The 18,817-nt window shown below is 36.5% G+C and overlaps 1 protein-coding gene across 1 annotated transcript in view; it reads right to left on the bottom strand.

Moving 5' to 3' along the window:
• Positions 1-9,757, bottom strand: part of MYOZ2 (myozenin 2) — a 41,052-nt gene extending 31,295 nt beyond the window's left edge. Inside the window, exon 1 of the mRNA XM_047090461.1 lies at positions 9,682-9,757. Coding sequence (XP_046946417.1) covers positions 9,682-9,757 — 76 coding nt within the window. The remainder of the gene's footprint in view (positions 1-9,681) is intronic.
• Positions 9,758-18,817: the final 9,060 nt, after the last annotated feature.

The following is an 18,817-nucleotide window of genomic DNA, read 5'->3' as shown; positions in this document are numbered from 1 at the left end:
CTTGACAACAAGCTAGAATATATAAAGAACTCTCAAAACTCGCCAGTAAAATGCAAACAATCCAATTAGAACATGGGCAAAAGACATGAAGAGACATATCACCAAAGAGGATGTACACATAGCAAATAAGCATACAAAAAGATGTGCAACTTCATTAGCCAATGCAAATTAAGGAAATGCAAATTAAGACCACAATGATATGTCACTACCAGAATGGCTGAAATGAAAAATAGTGACAGTTCCTAATTCTGGGGAGGGTATGGAAAAACTGGATCATTCATATATTCTTATTGGAAATGTAGAATGGTATAGCCACTCTAGAAAGTAATTTAGTAATATCTGTTAAAAAATGAACATAGAACTAACAGTAATAATGGGCATTTATCCCAGTGAAATGAAAGCTCATGTTCACACAAAAACCTATGTACAAATGTTCATAGTAGCCAAATTCTTAATTAAAAACAAAACGGAAACAATCCAGATGCACCTCAATGGGTAAATGGTTAAAAACACTGCAGTCCATTCATACCATGGTACTCAGCAATAAAAAGAAACAAACTATTGAAACATACATAACTGTAGAAAATTATAGTAAGTGAAAAAAGCCAATCTTCAAAGGCTACATACTGTATATACACATATGGTGTCTATATAATTTATCTAGTATTCTTGAAATGAAACAATAGAGAGAAATAAGGAGTAGATTAGTGATTGGTCAGAGTCTCTTAACTGTATTAATGACAATATTCTGGTTGTGACAGTGTATTATAGCTTTGCAAGACGTTACCTTGGGAGAAATTGAGAAAAGGTACATGATGGGAGAACTTTGTATATTTGCATATGAACTACAATTTTCTCAAAAAAAAAAAAAAAAAAAGAAAGAAAGAAAGAAAAAAAGAAAGCTACCAAGCTATGAAAAGACATGAATAATCCTTAAGTAAAAATTGCTGTAAAGTCTGTAAAAGCTACACACTGTCTGATTCCAACTATATGACATTCTGGAAAGGGCAGAACTTCAGAAGACAGGAAGAACAGAGCAAAGTAAATGATGGTGTTTTATAACAGTTTCCTAGGATTTGTTTGCCAGCCCTGCTGAGTTCTACAGGGAATATTCACCTTCATTTATTTACAAGTGTTCGGAATCTTTGTTACTGTGTGCTTGGAACATGGAAAGAGAAGCTGGGTTAATTTTCAGTGTATTTTTCAGTATACATACACATATATATGCATATTATATACTGAATATATATATTCACTCATATATATTCAATATATTCTAGAGGGAGTGACAGGGTGGGCTGTTTCAACTTTTTGTTTCTATAATCAAAACAGCAATTCCCTTTAGATCACAAAAGACACAAGAAACAGTATTGCTTATACTAACATAGTGCAATCACTATGGGAGGGGGGAATCGCCTTTAAATGCTTCTCAAAACAATTTAATTAGCAATGAGAGAGACAGAGAGAGAATGAAATAATAACACAAAAAATTGAAATCCACAGATTTTTTTCCATTAACCTTTTCCAGAAATACATATTCCACATAATATAATTATATATTCCAAATAATGTTTTTAAACAAATTTCGGTTTTTCTGAAAAACTTTCAATGGGACATTTTCAGGAAATGAAAAATGCCCCAAGGCAGGCAGCCACTAGAAAATGCAGAGATGACAATCTTCATAGTAATGGAATCTTTCTCCTTACAATTAAGACCACAAGGCTTTTCCATAAAGAAACCAAAACAGAAATGCAACTTTTTTCTTCCTCCTCATTTCTGTTACTGATTTGTGTCATTACAAACAGTTAAATAAAAATAGAGGTGTTAGGATAAAGGACTGACATATTATTATTACCTTCTGTACCTTCTAAAATTTCAATCTACAGCATAAGTCTAATTTTGTGACTCCAGATGCAAATTTGAGAAAATGTTTTTTATCTTGTTTCCCTTTTCCTAATGGCCCCTAATATTAGCTGATACCACCAACCTTTCTGAAATAGCCACATGACATAATTAGATTCCATCCTGCTGGCCTCTGTATTTGATGGGTGGGTTTGACAGGAGTTGATCCACTTTGTGATTGATTCAGAAACAAGTATGCGACCTGACTCAGGCCAATGAGAGTGAATATCAGGACTTGTCTCTGTAAATATGCCAAGGATGCTTTCTGTATCCTGCTGCATCAAAACATGGAAGTATATCATCCAGGAAACTTTTGGCAGGTACATGGTAGAGTATTGAGCCATGCTTGGGATGAAGCTCATCCCAAGGAAATCAAAACAAAGACAGAGAAACAGGACAATCCTTGGTGGCATACTTGAGTTGCTAGATGAAGAAGCTCTACCAGATCACCTCTGAACTTTTCAGATATGTGAGCCATAAATTACCTTTATTGTTTAAGCTAGTTGGCTTCTGACTAAGAACCTGCTGGTGTAGTTATTCTCTCTAGATTTTCATCTCACTGATGTAGGTCCAAAAAGTATATTAGGATTGGGGTCATAAGGATGAGTGAATAAGGCCAGCCAGAGAGCCCAGAAGTGGGGGCCTCAAAGAGGAAAGAGAGCAGAGAGCAGAGCTATAACAAAAATGGATATACCCTGGCCACAGACTCATCTGGTTTCTAAGAAACATTCACTCCTTTTTAGCAAAGCACTAGAACCATCATTCAAGCTGCTACAAGGAATAGATGCTCAGTAAGAGCCACCAGGAAATTTCAGGGTCAATGTGTACAAAGAAATTACCAGCTGATACAGTCTGTTATTACTAGCAAATTTATACCATGAGAGAGGGGAAGTAAGAGACAAAAAAGAAAAAGGAGGAGAGAAGGCACACAAAATAATATCCCAACCTCTTATTCTTTATGCTCCATTACACTTCCTCTAAGTCTACATTTTCTCCCTTTGAGAACCCATCTGTGACTTTGAGTGACCATCTGACAATATTAAGGATCTCTGGAGCCAGAAGTACTAGGTGATAAGTCAGTGCTACAGCAAGCTTGTATGTGGCTCAGAAGAATCAAATGATAAACTTTCAAGAATTCTGTGAGCCAGTAGTTAACTTCAACGAACACAACCATATTAAAATTTATATAAATAGTATTTAGATAAAGTATATTTAAAACAAAGCAATAAATACTCAAAAAGTATTACTTTCTACTACTTTTGCCTTTGTCTTTTACTGCTTTTTGCTATTATCTGTGCTCCTGATGTTATTTATATCTATTTGTATGTGAATAGTGGAAATACTATATAATGTATTACTGCACATCTTTTTCTAATTCTGCATTCAGTGTCTTCTTGATGGTAGCTTGAAATTGGCCATGGTGAGAATATTTATACCATAGAAATTGGCAAGCTCTACAAACCAAGGCATTCTACCCCCTAAAGAACCAGTTTTTAAATATTTACTAACAAAGACCTAGATAAAGGAATATGTTAAGTCAACACATTCTGCATAAAGAAACAAACAATGAAAGGCATATCTAAATTCTCCAAGGTTTTCTTCCCTTCCCTTCCAATAGCTAACTTTATTAGGTAAATGGAGCAGGAGTTCCAGACCATCTGTGAGTTGGGGAATCTAATATATGAACACTTTCATTACTGAAACTTTCAGAGTGAAGAATACTGTCAACTGAGCACATAGAATTCAAGTTCAGCTGTTCTCTGCCCTTTATCGCAAACCCGTCTGCAGGGTCTTAACAGTGTGTTTAATCTGGATGCCTGATAAATGATATAACTTGTTCAGGATACATATCTTTGCCCTGATGGATTAGAAGGTTGTCTTTGTGGCATTAGATCATCTATTGAAAATAATATTACTAGGCATACTTTCCTATTGATGTCATTTATAATCATCCAGAATTTTCCCTTTATTCTTTAAAGATTTTATAGGGTTTGAAATATAGTATTTTGCTACTATTTCAATTATTTATGAATAGTTGATTATTTAATTATAATTTGATATAGATACATAACTGGAGGGTCTTCACCATAATCAAATTAATTTCCACAAAAATCCTACAAGTTTTAATCTGCTAGAAATATTAAATAATTGTTACTAATATTCTTCCTCAGTAGTGTTCTCAAATGTAAAATATTTTGTGGTTAAATTAAGATCCAAAATCTTACATTAAAAAGTTCAAATATTTTGGGGCACCTGGGTGGTTCAGTCAGTTATGCATCTGACTCTTGATTTCAGCTCTGGTCATGATCTCACTGTTCCTGGGATTGAGCCCCAAATTGAGCTCTGTGCTGACAGTGCAGAGCCTGCTAGGGATTCTCTTGCTCTCTTCTTCTCTCTTTGCCCCTCCCCTACTTGTGGGTGCACAAGCTCTCTCTCTCTCTCAAAATAAACATTTTTTTATAAGTTCAAATATTTGGTTTTTGAGTATACTCTCCTACTTTTCATACTGAGGAGCTCCATTACTGTGAGTATTAGAAACCAAATGGAAAATTGCATTTTATTGAGAGAATATGTAATCTTCGAAAACATGAACAGTTCCTTTTTCAAACCTTCTGTCAGTGCATAGTCTTATGAACAAAACTGGACTTCAGTTCCTCCAAAGGGAAATATTCTTTTTTTCCCACATTTATTTCATAGGTTGACATTCTGAAACTTCATCAACAATGATTGATTGCGCACAGGTAGTCCTACATATTTAAGATGAAATTTTGATCATACCAAAAGCTACATATTTAGTTAGACCCATGAATCTAGTTCATAGTCTATAAAGATACCACTTACACATAATTGTAGTAAGACAAAAGATCTTTTAAAAATCTACTTCCCCACGATTCCCTGGCAGTTGCCATTCTGGTGGAATAGACAAAAAGAGTGAAGGGAAGTTAATGGAAATTGACTTGCTTTAGGGTGGTCCTATTGATTTACTAAGAAGTCTTAGGCCATATATTTTCTCTGCACTTGTACAGGTCTCTTCTGACTGCTTATAGATGGCCTGTTTTAATTGAATATAGTCCATAAAATATACTTTATTTTAAAATGTAACAACCATATATACATATTACATGAAAGATAATAGTCCAGACTGTGATTTTGAATAATGCCGGAAAAGTCTACAATTGATAATGTCAGTAATAATTTTCTTTACATTAAAAAGTTGATTTTTAAAACCTCTGAGATTCTTTACTTTCCTATTTTATATCTCTTTGCCTTGATTTGAGTTCTAAGACTATTTTGTAAAGTTTTCAAAAACTTGCCATTAAAATATTGTTTAATAACTATAAATTTATAAACATTTAAGAAATGAGATTACCAATGTATTGAATTTACAATTTGAATTATGCAACCATTTAGGACTGTTTATGAGATGTACTTGTAGAGCATTTTAGAATGAAAAAGACAAGAAGGAAATTCAGATGATAGTATACGTATAGTGTGGCTGGATTTATTCACTGTGATTTCAACTTGGGTATTAGCTAAAATTTAGCCTAGCTCTCTGCAGCCACTTCTCTGAAGGGTCTTATTAGAAAATTAAGAACCTATGGCATGCTGAGAAAATCTATGAATTTACAAGATGTTACTGCACACCACTTTTCAAAATAAAACATGCTTTTTTCTTGGAGTTTTGGAATGCTAATGTCAAAATTGAAACCAAAGAAAACTAATAAACTTGTACACTGAAGCATTAGGTTAAAATCTTTTTCTCCCGCATACTTTTTGTATTTTGTCTCTGGTATTTAAGGCCTTCGTGGTGTCCTTATTTTGACACTGATGACTTGGTTAATTACAGTTTAAGATAGGCTGATACAGGAAAAGCAAAAAGAATCTTCACAGTCTTCATCTGAATTTATAGATTTTATACTCTGTACTTTTCGAAGTGCCCTTACAATGTATGTCAATATTATCATCGTCTTTGTTATTGGTGGAGAAACTCAAACACACTGATGTTTGACTTTGGCACAAAGTTCAGTAAATTAGAATCATGGAATTTTAGAATTAGATGTATTGGTTGGGGCGTCTGGATGGCTCAGTTGGTTGAGTGTCCGACTCTTGATTTCAGCTCAGGTCATGATCTCAGAGTTGTGGGATCAAGCCCCATATCAGGCTCTGTGCTGACAGACCGTGCTTGGGATTATCTCTCTCCCTTTGTCTCTGCCCCCCCCCCACTCTCTCTCTCTCAAAATAAATGAATAAAAGCTAAAAGAAAAGAATTTAATGTATCAGCAAATCCAACCTCCTCATGTTCAGATGAGCAATCCGATGGCTAGTCTGGAACCCAGGGCTCCTGGTACCCTATCAACAACAGCACTCCCTTTAGAACCTGGGCTTCCTGTTTTCAGACCACAAAGCTAAACTCTTTTCCTGAAGTCACCAAAACAGTCTGCTCAGTTCTCTTTTGTGTGCCGGGAAAAGCTATTCACCAATCATGAGGGGAAAAATAAAGAACATAAACAGAAAACATACCAAAAAAGCCTTCACAGCACCCCAGTGAAAAAACTGTAGGGTGACTGAAGCAGCCTTCTGAGGCACTGTGGTCTTCCCTGTTTCTGAAGTTCTTCTGAACTGTTATATCTGTGTGTAAGACCAGGGCACAGCATATGCACAGTTCTGCTTATGGCTATTTTAATTACAATTCTTTCCCCACGCCTCCTCCCACTTCTGGTCAGATGCCAGTTATTCTAGAGAGCCTCCCTTTCTTTTATTCTTATTCCCCCTCCTCTTTTCTCTGTCAACTTATTACTCCCTTATTACTCACAACTCATTTTATGCTTCCCTATCTCTCTTTCTCCTCTCCAGTAGTCAAGTCTCAAATGAGTTTCTGAGTGAGGGAAAAACATGATTTATACTGAAGAATATTGACCAATTAGGGATAAACAGCACAGGCTGGTGTCCGTGAAACTTTTATAAGCCAAGTTTTCTTTCCCCCATAACTAATTCATGCACAGATAACGGCAAAATATTTTTGCGTTTTTGTCTGTCTTTTAGAATAGCACTTGTTAGATGGCAGCAACATGGCTCTTCATCCTCCTGTAAGAAGCACAGAAGTTTTGTATCACAGCAGTAACACAAGACTACTACCACTGTCAACTCTACTCCTTCTCACATTGATGATAATGGTCATGATATAATGATAAGGATGGTCAATGTGAAAGTACACAGCCTTAGTGTCAGGGAATACTCTCTATTAATTATTTGTTGGGAGTGTGGTAGATTTGCTGCTCATGCATCATTTGACACCACAAATGTAATGGATTTATACTGAGTAAAAATTTAGGGCATAATCAGTAGAGGCTGGAAGCTATCTACATTTTTACTTCTTCTATCCAGTTCTATGTATTTTAGTCTACAGGGATAGGATTGCTCATCAATTCTTTGAGGTTGATTCTTCTTCACATGAAATGAGTACTCTGATATAAAACTCTCCTTATTTGATTCTTACATTTTTCTACTGTTTTAATCTCAAAGGCTCACTAGCTATAGTCTCTCCCAGACAACAAGAACTGGAGTGAACTTCCAGTTCATGTTAAAAGACAACACAGTTAGTCATCTCATTGCCACGTTTCATTCTCTTCCAGGCTAAATGTTTTTGAAAACTGATGTAAAAAAATAAAGAAGTTATAACACACAACAGAAAAAAGTCCTGATGTACAAGGGGAAAAGGAGGTGAGAGAAGGACTTGAAAATATCCTTCTCTGTTCAGTTTTATAAAGGAAAATGCAATCCAAGTTTGATTTACTTAGTCTTATTATTAAGATAAAAACAGTTGAATGTTCTATCTTAAATTATCCAGATTTTTACTGCTGTGATGTATTTGAAAATTTGGAGGATCATTCCCAAGAAGGCTTCTCCGCAGTCTATGTCGCATCTCTGCATCCAGGATATTTTCCTAGCTCCAGATCTCTAGACGCTGTATCATATACAAATAGTAAAGTTCCACATAAGATATCAGAGGAAATAAAATAGGGAAATTATTTAAACTATTTCTTAACGTGCTACAGCTATTTTATCTGAGATGAGTTAGGAAAGTCTGTGATCATCCTGTGTTATCTGGATACTTGACCTCCAAACAAAGGCAGAGCATGTGACTCCACTTAAGGGGGCTGGAAATCTACCCGTGACTTGGGAGGAGGCTTCCACAGACTTTTCATGGCCAGGACCTACTGGTGGTAAGATAATAGTTTTGAGGGTCTTTTCCCCTTGAGATATAGTTGTATTTTTTCTTTATATTTCATAAACATAAAAGTTATGTTGTAAGAAAAAGAAAAAGATATTCTTACCCTTGTAGGTCTATGGCAGGACTAACATAGAGTAGAATCCAACATATGATTTAAACTGGGAATACATTAAATGGATCAATTGATTAATTATTGTGCTGCAATTAGAAAATAACTTATCTCAGCTAGTTGTAAGGTAAATAATTTATTCTCAAATTCAAGTGCTCACCCCTTTTTCCTTATTGATCAGGAAAACTATAAAAACAATTTCAAGTAAATTACCTGAAGCAGGAAATATAAAGAAGCACAAAAATTTAAAAGAAGTATGAGTTTTTGAACTGAACTGATACAAGTTCAGTTCTGGAATCTGGTTCAGAATTATTTTCACTGTATTCCAAGCTAGTCTAACATCATAGTAAAACTAAATTGAATCCAGTATGGTAATTTTGTATTGCAAAAGATAGAAAATGAAACTTAACAAGACTGTTTAGATATGACATTGTGTGGGGAGGCGAGTTCAAAAACAATCTTTGATTCTATTCAGTGTGAGTTATGGAAGGTAAAATATGAAAACACTATACTTACCCCTGTACCCAGCTGCCCTCACCAGATATCATGCCTTTAGGTCTCGATAGTGTTCAGGTGAAAGGTTACATTCCTTATCAATGGAGGGGAAATAAGGAGGCATTCTGAAAACCCCATAGATATATCTGGAATGGCTCAAATCAGCCCTTAAAAGCCTCTGAATACTTTACCTATTCACTTTTAATTGATACTATCCTTTGCTCATAAAGTTGAATTTCCTTTATAATAATCAAAATGCAATGTATAAAGAATTGCTTTCCAGAGTTATTTGCTAGAACTTAAGGAAAAGGAGAGTAGAATATCATCTTGTATCTAATTTATATTAAATTTTGGGGGGCCATATGCTTTGAGACTACATAAACTTTACATTTCCTTAAAAATTATAAATAAAAGTAGATTTCTACAGAAAAATGTCTTAGTAAACCAATTACTAAATATGAAGACTGGTTTCAGAGTTGGAGAAACTCACAACATGGATTCCAACTTAAAAGCTTTCATACAAAAAAGATAATAGAATATATTTTGAATGTCTTATGCAGTATAAGGTAAAAGAAATCAAGATATGCCATGCAGGTTGGACCATCAAGATAAATATGAGACCTGGCCAAAAAAAAGGAATTGAGAGGGATATTAATTTATAATGTGAAATGTGAAAGGCAAGCCAAACAGAATGTACATCAGCTGTCAGATTGCTTCATTCCTTTAGAGCAGTTGTTCATCTGAAAATAGCTTTCAAATGAGAAAGGATGACTACAAAAGGATTAGTTACCATAGGCTTTTCTACACCCCCTAGAGCTCCAGGTTTGTTATGACAGAATAGCAAGGATTTAAAGGAAGTAAACTATAGAATATTAAATAACATCAGGAAGGATCTATGTTAATGGTGAGCTATGTTAATGCTACAAAGGATTTTTATTGATACCATTTCCATGGATTTCCTTCATGATGGCTGATGCTTGCTGTTTTCTCTGCTTCACCATGGTATTATGTGAAAGCATGGTTTTTTTGTTCCCTATAGAAAATAAAGGAACATTATTGAAACATCGTGAAGAACTTGTCTGGAGTGTTTTATAATCATCCTTTTGAAAGACAGCATCTTTGTTCTGTATTAGGAATTTATCATTGCTTCCTACTGAGTGACTTTAATATGTATTCTCTATCTAGTGACAGAGCATGTTACTCATTGACAGGCAAAGTCACACTGTACAGAGGATAATATTCAGAGTTTCAGGCCCAGTCTTATCTATACACTTGTACAATGGTCACCAGGCAATGAGAAACAATGAGAGAGTTGCCTCCTTTCCCCTCCCTCTCTCTTTTCCACAGTTTATTTTAATTTGTCATTATTTCCTTATTGGCCTTCACTTGTACCAGCATCACAGTACATCAATTCCAGCAAACTGTAAGAATGAAGAAAGGACACTAGATTAAACCAGGACTCTTTGGTGGTGACATTTTAATATTGACATCAACAGCTGCCCTTTAAAGCAAAGAATGCCCATTTATGAGTCACAACTCTGAACCTCCTTGGACAACTGACTAATAAAACATTTTAGGAAACAATATACTCACCTTGTTCTTAGACTGTGCTTTTCAGCAGGGTTGAATCCCAATTTGTGGAGGAAAGAGTGGAGATGGAGTATGGATGGCACTTGGGCCCGATGGTTTTTATCCCTGAGCCTGGGACGGCATGGTCCCTAGCTCTGACTCAAACTGGGGACTGAGCCTTTCTGAAGAGACTGGCATCCAGCTGACATCAACTGACTATATATAGCACCAAATACTTCAGCTACTCATATCTTCCTGGCGAAAGGGAGGAACAGAGAAAGATTAGGTTTTCTCCATTGTGCTTCTAGTTTGAGAGATGGTTGAATGAACATACAGAAAGTTTTTATGGAGCACCTTCTCTTTGGGAAGATAGTAGCCAAAAGGGATTTTGAAAACTTTTTGACATGTAGATCTCATGCTACCTCTTAATTGAGGCGACAAGAGACACATAACATGAATGAGAACAGAATGATAGATCATTAACTATTAAAATGAAAGTCTGGACAATAATATCTACAGAGTTTCAAGAATAAAGAAAGCAATGTGGAGCGGAGTCATCCCTTAAGCAGGAGTGAGAACAGATGCTGGGTTCAGAAAAATGGGTAATATTTGAATGCTGAGGCAGGTGAGCACTTTGAAATGGTGTTAAAGTTGAGCCATGAAGCTATTTGAATAAAAGCTTAGACTCATAACTGGGTCACACTTTTTGAAGAAACCCTGTGAAGAACAGTGCCTACAAAGTTGACTAATCTTTGCAAGGTCTGGAGTCAAGGAATCCTGTTTGGGAGAATGACAGGATAACAAATTTTGAAGGTGGGCCTTGTTGGCCTCCTTGCTGGTCTTTGAACACAGAAGAAGCATGTTCCCATTTCTGGGCTTTTGCTTTTACTATTTCCTGCTTGCTGTAACATGCTCTTCGTCTATGCACATGGCTCATTCTGTCATGCAGTCAGGACTTTGCTCAACTATTGATTTTTTACAAAGTTCTTCCCCAGTCCCCATGTCTAAAATATCACATGGTGCCACTCTCTGTTCCCCTAATTCGGCTTCATTTTTCTTTATATTTTTGTATTAAAATTAAAGTCGAATGAAAGTGAAAGAAAAACCCCTAAAACAGAAATTTTAAAAAGATGGAAGTTTGTTTTTCCCCACATGTAAACTTAATCCAGAGGTGATCATCTAGGATTAATGTGATTGACATAATCAACAAGGGCTCAATCACCTTCTAATTTTTTGCTCCGTTTTCCCTAAAATGCAGGTCCTTTGGGCCTATGTGACTGCTTCAGCTCTAGCCAGCATGTTCATATTTCTGTTAGCAGAAAAAGGAAAAAGTAATGAGAAAGGCACACTATCTCTTCTTCGGAACATGTCCTGATGTTGCTCAGATCTCTTTTGCTTATATCCATCTATCCAGAACTTAGTCAAATAGCCATACAGAGAACTTCAAGAGAAGTTGGGAAATGTAGATTTTCTTCTGTGTGGCCATTTGCCTGGCTAAAATTTAGAGGTTAACTTACTGACAAGGGAGATAAATGGTTATAATATCAACTCTCAAATTTTGACACTAGAACATGTCAACATTATTTTATCTATCTAGTGTCTCTTTTTCCTACCAAAAATACAAGGAACTCCATAAGGGCTTGGGCATCAAGAATTGTGTCTAGTGTGTGGCAGGCACTCAATATTCATTGAATGTATGAAAAAATGAGTGGGCTGGAGATTAATTGTGGAATGCATTAAAGGTTTGGCATGATTTTGGAATTCCCTTCCTGTTATGTGAAACACTTGGGGAAAAAATAGAATTGTAATACATGAACAGTCACTTGAATATATGATGGTGGCCACGTACGAAAGAAATTGTTTTGTATGAGATTGATATAGGTTATACATTTTGGTGACTGAGCATGGGATCGATGGTTCAAGGTAGTAGGTAGTAGATTTAAGCTGACCTATTGCAACTGCTTCTAAACAAATGTTTGTATTGAAGATTTTAATTAGACATCAATAAGAAACCATTTTGCTGGAGCCAAATCAATTTAAATTCCCTCCTAAGATTCTCCAATTGCCCTTAAATTCCTGGCTTTGACATTTATTGTAGTATGCTATTAGTTAAGTCTCTTAAACTCTTAGCTTTCTTATCTGTAAAATGGGGATTACAGTTTCTACCACATTGTGTCATGAACATTTTACATGTAACAACAATTTCAGAAACTTCTGATACTTAATAAAAGTTTAATGAATGTTAATTTTTGTCTTGTACTATTATTATTCCTGCAATATGAAAGGATTAGAATAATCAACTGCATTATTCAGTAAAAAAGAATATATTCAGAAAGCCCAGTTTTCCTATTTGGTCACCTTAATATGCTTCCAATTTTCTGTTATGTGGTTCTACAGGTTGAACTGGTGTCCTCAGTAGATAATAATTGTTATGTTAATTTTGGCTTCCAAAATGAAAGGAGGTATTTTAAACAATTTTTAAAGTTTTAAAGAATATAATGACTTATTTTTGTTTATTTTCCAATTATACTTAACATTGTTTTGCCTTATTTTTAAAGCTCATTTATACATATCTTTGACAGCTTTCTGGTATCTGAGTTATTGTTTGTTCTCAAAAGAAGAAAGAACAAATCACTGGTATTGTAACTTTTAGGCAGTGTATGCTATCCATGTGCCCCTTGACAAGGCTAAATTTTAAAAAAGAACATTAAGGGTTATATTAAAGCATTTTAATATGGTCCATTCTGAAAGCCAATGCATTTAAATTTTAAATTGAGTCATAATGTCATCTGCACAGAGATCTGGCTCTAGATTAAACTTCCCTCAAATTTGTCATATTGTGATCTCCCTTTGTCCTCAACTCCAACTTCTCCATTCCCAAGACCCAGGACTGTCCCCTTGCCACACACACACACACACACACACACACACACACACACACCATATACTAAAAAATGATCTCTCCTACCCCCAGGATCTCTGTACTTACACTTGCCTTGCCCTACTAATTATTCTTGTCTTTGATGCTTCTTCCTAACCCTAACATAAGCAGAGTAGTCTTTAAGTTTCCCTCAAGGCCCTAAGTACTTTAGATTAATTGGAGCTAACACTGACAGATGAGATCTTTTCTTGTAAGCAAAATAATGGGATCCTAATGGTAGAGTCTGGTGCCTTGGGAGACTAGTGAGGAAGAAGTTTTTGGCAGAACTTCTTAATGCCCCTGTAATCAAACTATTTCTTTTGCTTGGGCTTCCAGTTGTGTTTCCAACTCCTTCACCACTTGCTAAAAGAGAAAAAGAGATTAAATAAGGTGAGTTTCACTGCCAATATACCACCTAACAAAAATTCACACCATGAAGACCCATGAAAGGCAACCTTATTTAGCCAATGCAGTAAACATGAGCCCTTTAGCCAAGTGGTAAACAAGGTCTACATTGATCTTCCTCTCACTGAACACTTGTTTTTTAGTTCTGTGTTTCTCCTTGTCCCATTTTCAGTCTATATTAGGTGACTGTGGGCAGTTAGAGATTAGGGCAGGATCCGGGGGTGCCCAGGATGTGGGAACTGTCTGCTAGATGGGCAGACAACATATCACCATTATTGAGGTTCTGGTTGGATGCACACATAACCCAAAAAGGGCAGCTGCCAGGCTAGTGTTTAAATGACAAATCCAATAGGATGATCAGTTATTTACCAGCCTTCAGGGCATCATATATGGTGCTAACCCTCAGAAGAAAGAAAGGATAACAAATGTATAAAAACTTACAGCTGGTAGGGCTGTCTATGGGCGCGTGTGTTTTGGTTTGTGCGAAAGGCTTATCCATTCTCGATGGCTAACTGGTTTGCCATGTTTTCACAGTTTCTATTTTCCTACATCCAGGAAGGTCCAGCTTACAATCTTATTACCCAACCACAGCAAGGGCAGAATAGTTGTAAGCAGTGCTGTGCTGATCACCCCACTGGCCAAGGTGAGACAGTACAAGACAAACAGATGAGTTTGCAATTGGTCTCACTGTAGTATAGGCTTAAGGGCATTTACAGTATTTAAGCGGAACTATTACAGACACCATTTAGTTAATATTTGCTAGGCATTGCTCCTGTTTTACAGATGAGGAAATGGACATTCTGAGAGATTAAGTAAAATCCCCCACGCAACATCATCTTTGTAAATTATAGAGATGGGATTAAAAATTTGTTCTGTCTGAGCCACAGGCTTCTGTATTTTCACTACACTGTGCAGAAATCTCTGTCTTCCTAAGATAGAGGAAGATATCTCTGTGTTGATATCCTCATAACAAAAATAAAGAAGCAGAGTTGAAAATTGTCAGATTAATTATTTCAATGTGCTCCTTATTGATTCCTTTTAGAATGTAGCATCCCAACACTAGGTTTATTTTGGCTGGGGTACTTTTTACTTGTAACATTTGTGGCTCTTTTCCAACTCATGTTTTTCTCATTTGCAAACTTGTACAGTTCCTCATGGTGTCTGTTCTCAGGGTGCTTTCCTTTCCTTCAGCTGTGCAAATACTAAAGTTATTAAAATGCTGAACATAAACAAATGGAAACATGTGCCATTTGCTGTGTAGACCTCTTCTTCCTTTCCTGGCCAGTAAACCACACACTCAAACACACCACCTTCAGGGCCAAAAATAAGAATCAAATCCACCTCTATCAAAATAGTCCATTTATAGGCAAACCAGTGTTTTACCTGTCTTCCTCCGAAAATTTATTTCTTTTGCTTAAGCATTTCCTTCTAGGTTCTTAAATTAAGACTTAAGGTAAACTGGGGTGAAAAGGAGAGTTAAACAGAACCCGATGACCAGCTTGTCAAGGACAGCTAACGTAATAGGGCTGGGAACTTGGAAAGAAATAAAGTTTCATATACAGGAATATTAAGAAACAAGTTGCCAAAGCAAACCCGCAAATCATTTTTTTTCCTTTGCTTGCATAATCCCAGCATTTATCCAGAACTTTGTCACATTTCCTTTCATGATTCTAGCCAGCCTGTATTTTTCCTACAGTCTATGGAAGCATTTTCTTTGACAGTTCTCTCACCTGCAAGAAAATTTACCCCTGCTTTTATATACAAATTTAGCGTGACCTAATTAAATAAAAGTTTATTAAAGAAAACGTGAAGGTTTTTAAAGAATATAGAGTCAACAAATGTAGTGACAGAACCTGGATTTCACAGCCATGTATCACATGCTAGAGTTATCAGCAGCATTGACCATAAAATAAGGACAATCATAGCATCGATGTTATAAAGCTGTTACAAGGCATGGTGCTTATCACAATGTCTGGCTCATATTATGTGTGTAATAAGTGCTAACCATTATTATTATTATTATTTATTATTTCTATTGTTAATATCATCATCATCATCAAAAGTTTTTAAATTTTTTTTTCAATGTTTATTTTTGAGAGAGAGAGAGACAGAGTATGAGCAGGGGAAGGGCAAAGAGTGAGGGAGACACAGAATCTGAAGCAGGCTGTGAGTTGTCAGCACAGAGCCTGATGCGGAGCTTGAACAGTAAGATCATGACCTGAGCCCAAGTCAGTGCTTAACTGACTGAGCCAGCCAGGTGCCCCCTCAAAAGTTTAAAAGTAGCATAAACATGTGAAAGGATGACAAACAAAATATGGAAGTCACCTTAAACAACAATAGCTTAATCCTCATTTGCCAATGAGATACAGAGAAGTTAAATCACATGCTGAAGTTTACACAGATAGAAAAAATGGAATGGTTCCTTAACCGAGAAAGATGGATATGACTTGAGCTGTGGTATTAATACACATAAGTAAAGCATGTGTGGATCAGAAGAGGAATTGCTCAGAAATGAAGTATCCAGAAATGAACAGAGAAGGTTCTGGTGAACTTGATAAATATATATTCCATGTGAGGGTGATTTATCAGTGTATCAGAACCTAATGTCATTAGTAAAACCTGAATTGTATAAATAACTCTCCATATTCTGAATCTGCTCACCATCCGAATGTCCAGTAATCTGCTGGTTTCCCATGTAGTTTGCCTAAATCCAAACCCACCTAGTAGTTTTTCTCATTAAACTATGACACATTTTAGGAGTAAAAAATTCAGTGCCTAGTAAATATTTGTTGAATGAATAAGTGAATAAAAATATAAAGAAATAGTTAAAGAATTGGAAAAGAACCAGGAGAGCAAAGTTCAAAAGAGAATTTCCAGGCACTGTCAAGTTCTACAAAGAGATCATAGAGAATGACATATGAGAAAAGGTCATTGGATTTGGCAAGAAGTAGGTCTTTGGCAGAACAGAGACATCTTTTTAATGTGGTAGTCACAGAACCCAAATAGAAAGGATTTAAGGCAATAATGAGTGGTTAGGAAGTGTAAGCTGCAAATGGAAACTATTTATTTGAAAGGACTGATCATGAACTGAAAGGGAGAGAGAGATCAGTTGCTAAAAGCAAGTTGCACGTGGATACAATGCACATGCATGCATGCTTTGGAAGAAGAAACCTGAACATGTCTGGAGATAAAAGAGAAACGAATACTCGTTTTTAAAGTAATAAAAATTCTGATAATTTGAGATTTGGAGTTGTTCACATCATGGTAGAGGTAGATCTCTGATGGTTGATTGTTGGGAGAGAGATACTGGTAGAAGGAAAGAAATACGTAACATACAAGGTTTAAAAGAAAATGTGCAGGAGAGCCTGGGTGACTCAGTCATTAAGTGTCCAACTTTTTTTTTTTTTAATTTTTTTTTCAACGTTTTTATTTATTTTTGGGACAGAGAGAGACAGAGCATGAACGGGGGAGGGGCAGAGAGAGAGGGAGACACAGAATCGGAAACAGGCTCCAGGCTCTGAGCCATCAGCCCAGAGCCTGACGCGGGGCTCAAACTCACGGACCGCGAGATCGTGACCTGGCTGAAGTCGGACGCTTAACCGACTGCGCCACCCAGGCGCCCCAAGTGTCCAACTTTTGATCGCAGCTCAGATCCTGATCTCAGGGTCGTGAGTCCATTGGGTTCCATGCTGGGCATGAAGCCTACTTAAAAAAAAAAAAAGGAAATGTTCAGTGAGGTTTGGTATCAGAGCCAGGTGGTGCCATCAGGAGAGTTTCCAGCATGCCATCACCAGGGTAAATTTACAAAGGACCAGTTCTGAGCAGGTCCAGACATGCCAGCTTCCCAGTTTCATTAGTCTTAGCAAGGCTGTGTCCCATCAGTTTATGAAATTACGTTTAAGACAGTCATAAGTGACCTCCTAGCTGGCTGATCCTGACTGCCCTTCTCACCTTCACCTGTATTTCCAAATTGCAACCAGAACCCCAATTTTGGTGTCCTACAAACAGCATAACACTAACATATCCCAAACTGGACTCATCATCTTTCCTCTCAAATGAGCTCCTCATCCTGAATTCCCAATATAGACACACAGGGAATGACAACATCACTACCTACACTGCAGACCAAGCCAGGAATCATTATAGAATCCTCTTTTTTTCCTTTCCTGCTTAAAATCTAACCAAGCACTTAAATCACTTTTAGGTTGGGGAATGGAAGTCTACCTCAACCTCCATCCCTCTCACCTGAAGGAGGAAAGGAGATAATAACCTGAGTGTTGTCTCTCAAGACACAAATCTGGCCAGTTGGGTTTTGACTATAGTCATGATGTGCTGATAGGTTATACAACCAGGCATTGTTTCATGTTTTGCTCTCTATTCCAAGTGCACAGCAACAGTTGTAAGGCAACTTCAGTCCTAGCTTCCTTGTTCTACTCTCTTTTTTTCATTTCATACGAAATGAAATCATTATATTAAATCATCATATTAAAGTTATGTTTGGGCTTGAGGTTGATGGGTTCTTAGGTCTCTACCCACATTCATTGTTTTGGAACCCAGAATTTTGCTCACAGTAGGTTGTTTCCTCTACCTGATGAGCTCTCTTACTTGGCAAGTTTCCACTGATTTTTCTATAGCCTCCACCTACAAATAGTTTCACCCCCTTGTAATCTTTTCTGGCCTCTCCAAGTGGAGTTAGTGCGTGTTCTTGGGTTACTTGCTCTTCTGGGTTTATATTGTGTTGTGTTTAGATGTGCAATATATCTATTATGTATTCAATTTCTTTGTTCTAACAAGACTCTAATGTTTTATTCCCTAGTAGATTAAGTCACTTTGTAATCCCAGTGCTTAAGATAGTGATGGTATATGGTAGTCAGGCTGCAAATATTGACTGGATAACATCATATAATGCGTGGCATGTAGCAGGAATGTAAGGAATATTAGTTTCTTTCACCACTCATAGCTTAACTGTCCATTCTCCATTCTTATCTCCTGATTCCATGATATGCAGTGATAGGTCAAGAAGTGACGTTGGTTAGGAGAACTTCAGCCCCTTTATTTCATATCATTGCTCTTGAAGCTGAAATAGTGTGCATGCCATGCAAACATGACCTCAGTACAACTCAAATAAGCATGTATATCTTCAGTCAAAAATGCGTCTTCATTATTACCTCTTTCTTAAAAGGCT

The sequence above is a fragment of the Lynx rufus genome, unplaced genomic scaffold (assembly GCF_022079265.1).
Source record: "Lynx rufus isolate CCGP_SWC_20201006 ecotype Redwood Valley unplaced genomic scaffold, mLynRuf1.p SCAF_3, whole genome shotgun sequence".
NCBI classification, from domain to species: Eukaryota; Metazoa; Chordata; class Mammalia; order Carnivora; family Felidae; genus Lynx; species Lynx rufus.
Note: the sequence above shows the minus strand (reverse complement) of the source record. Positions and strands in the feature narration are given on the sequence as shown.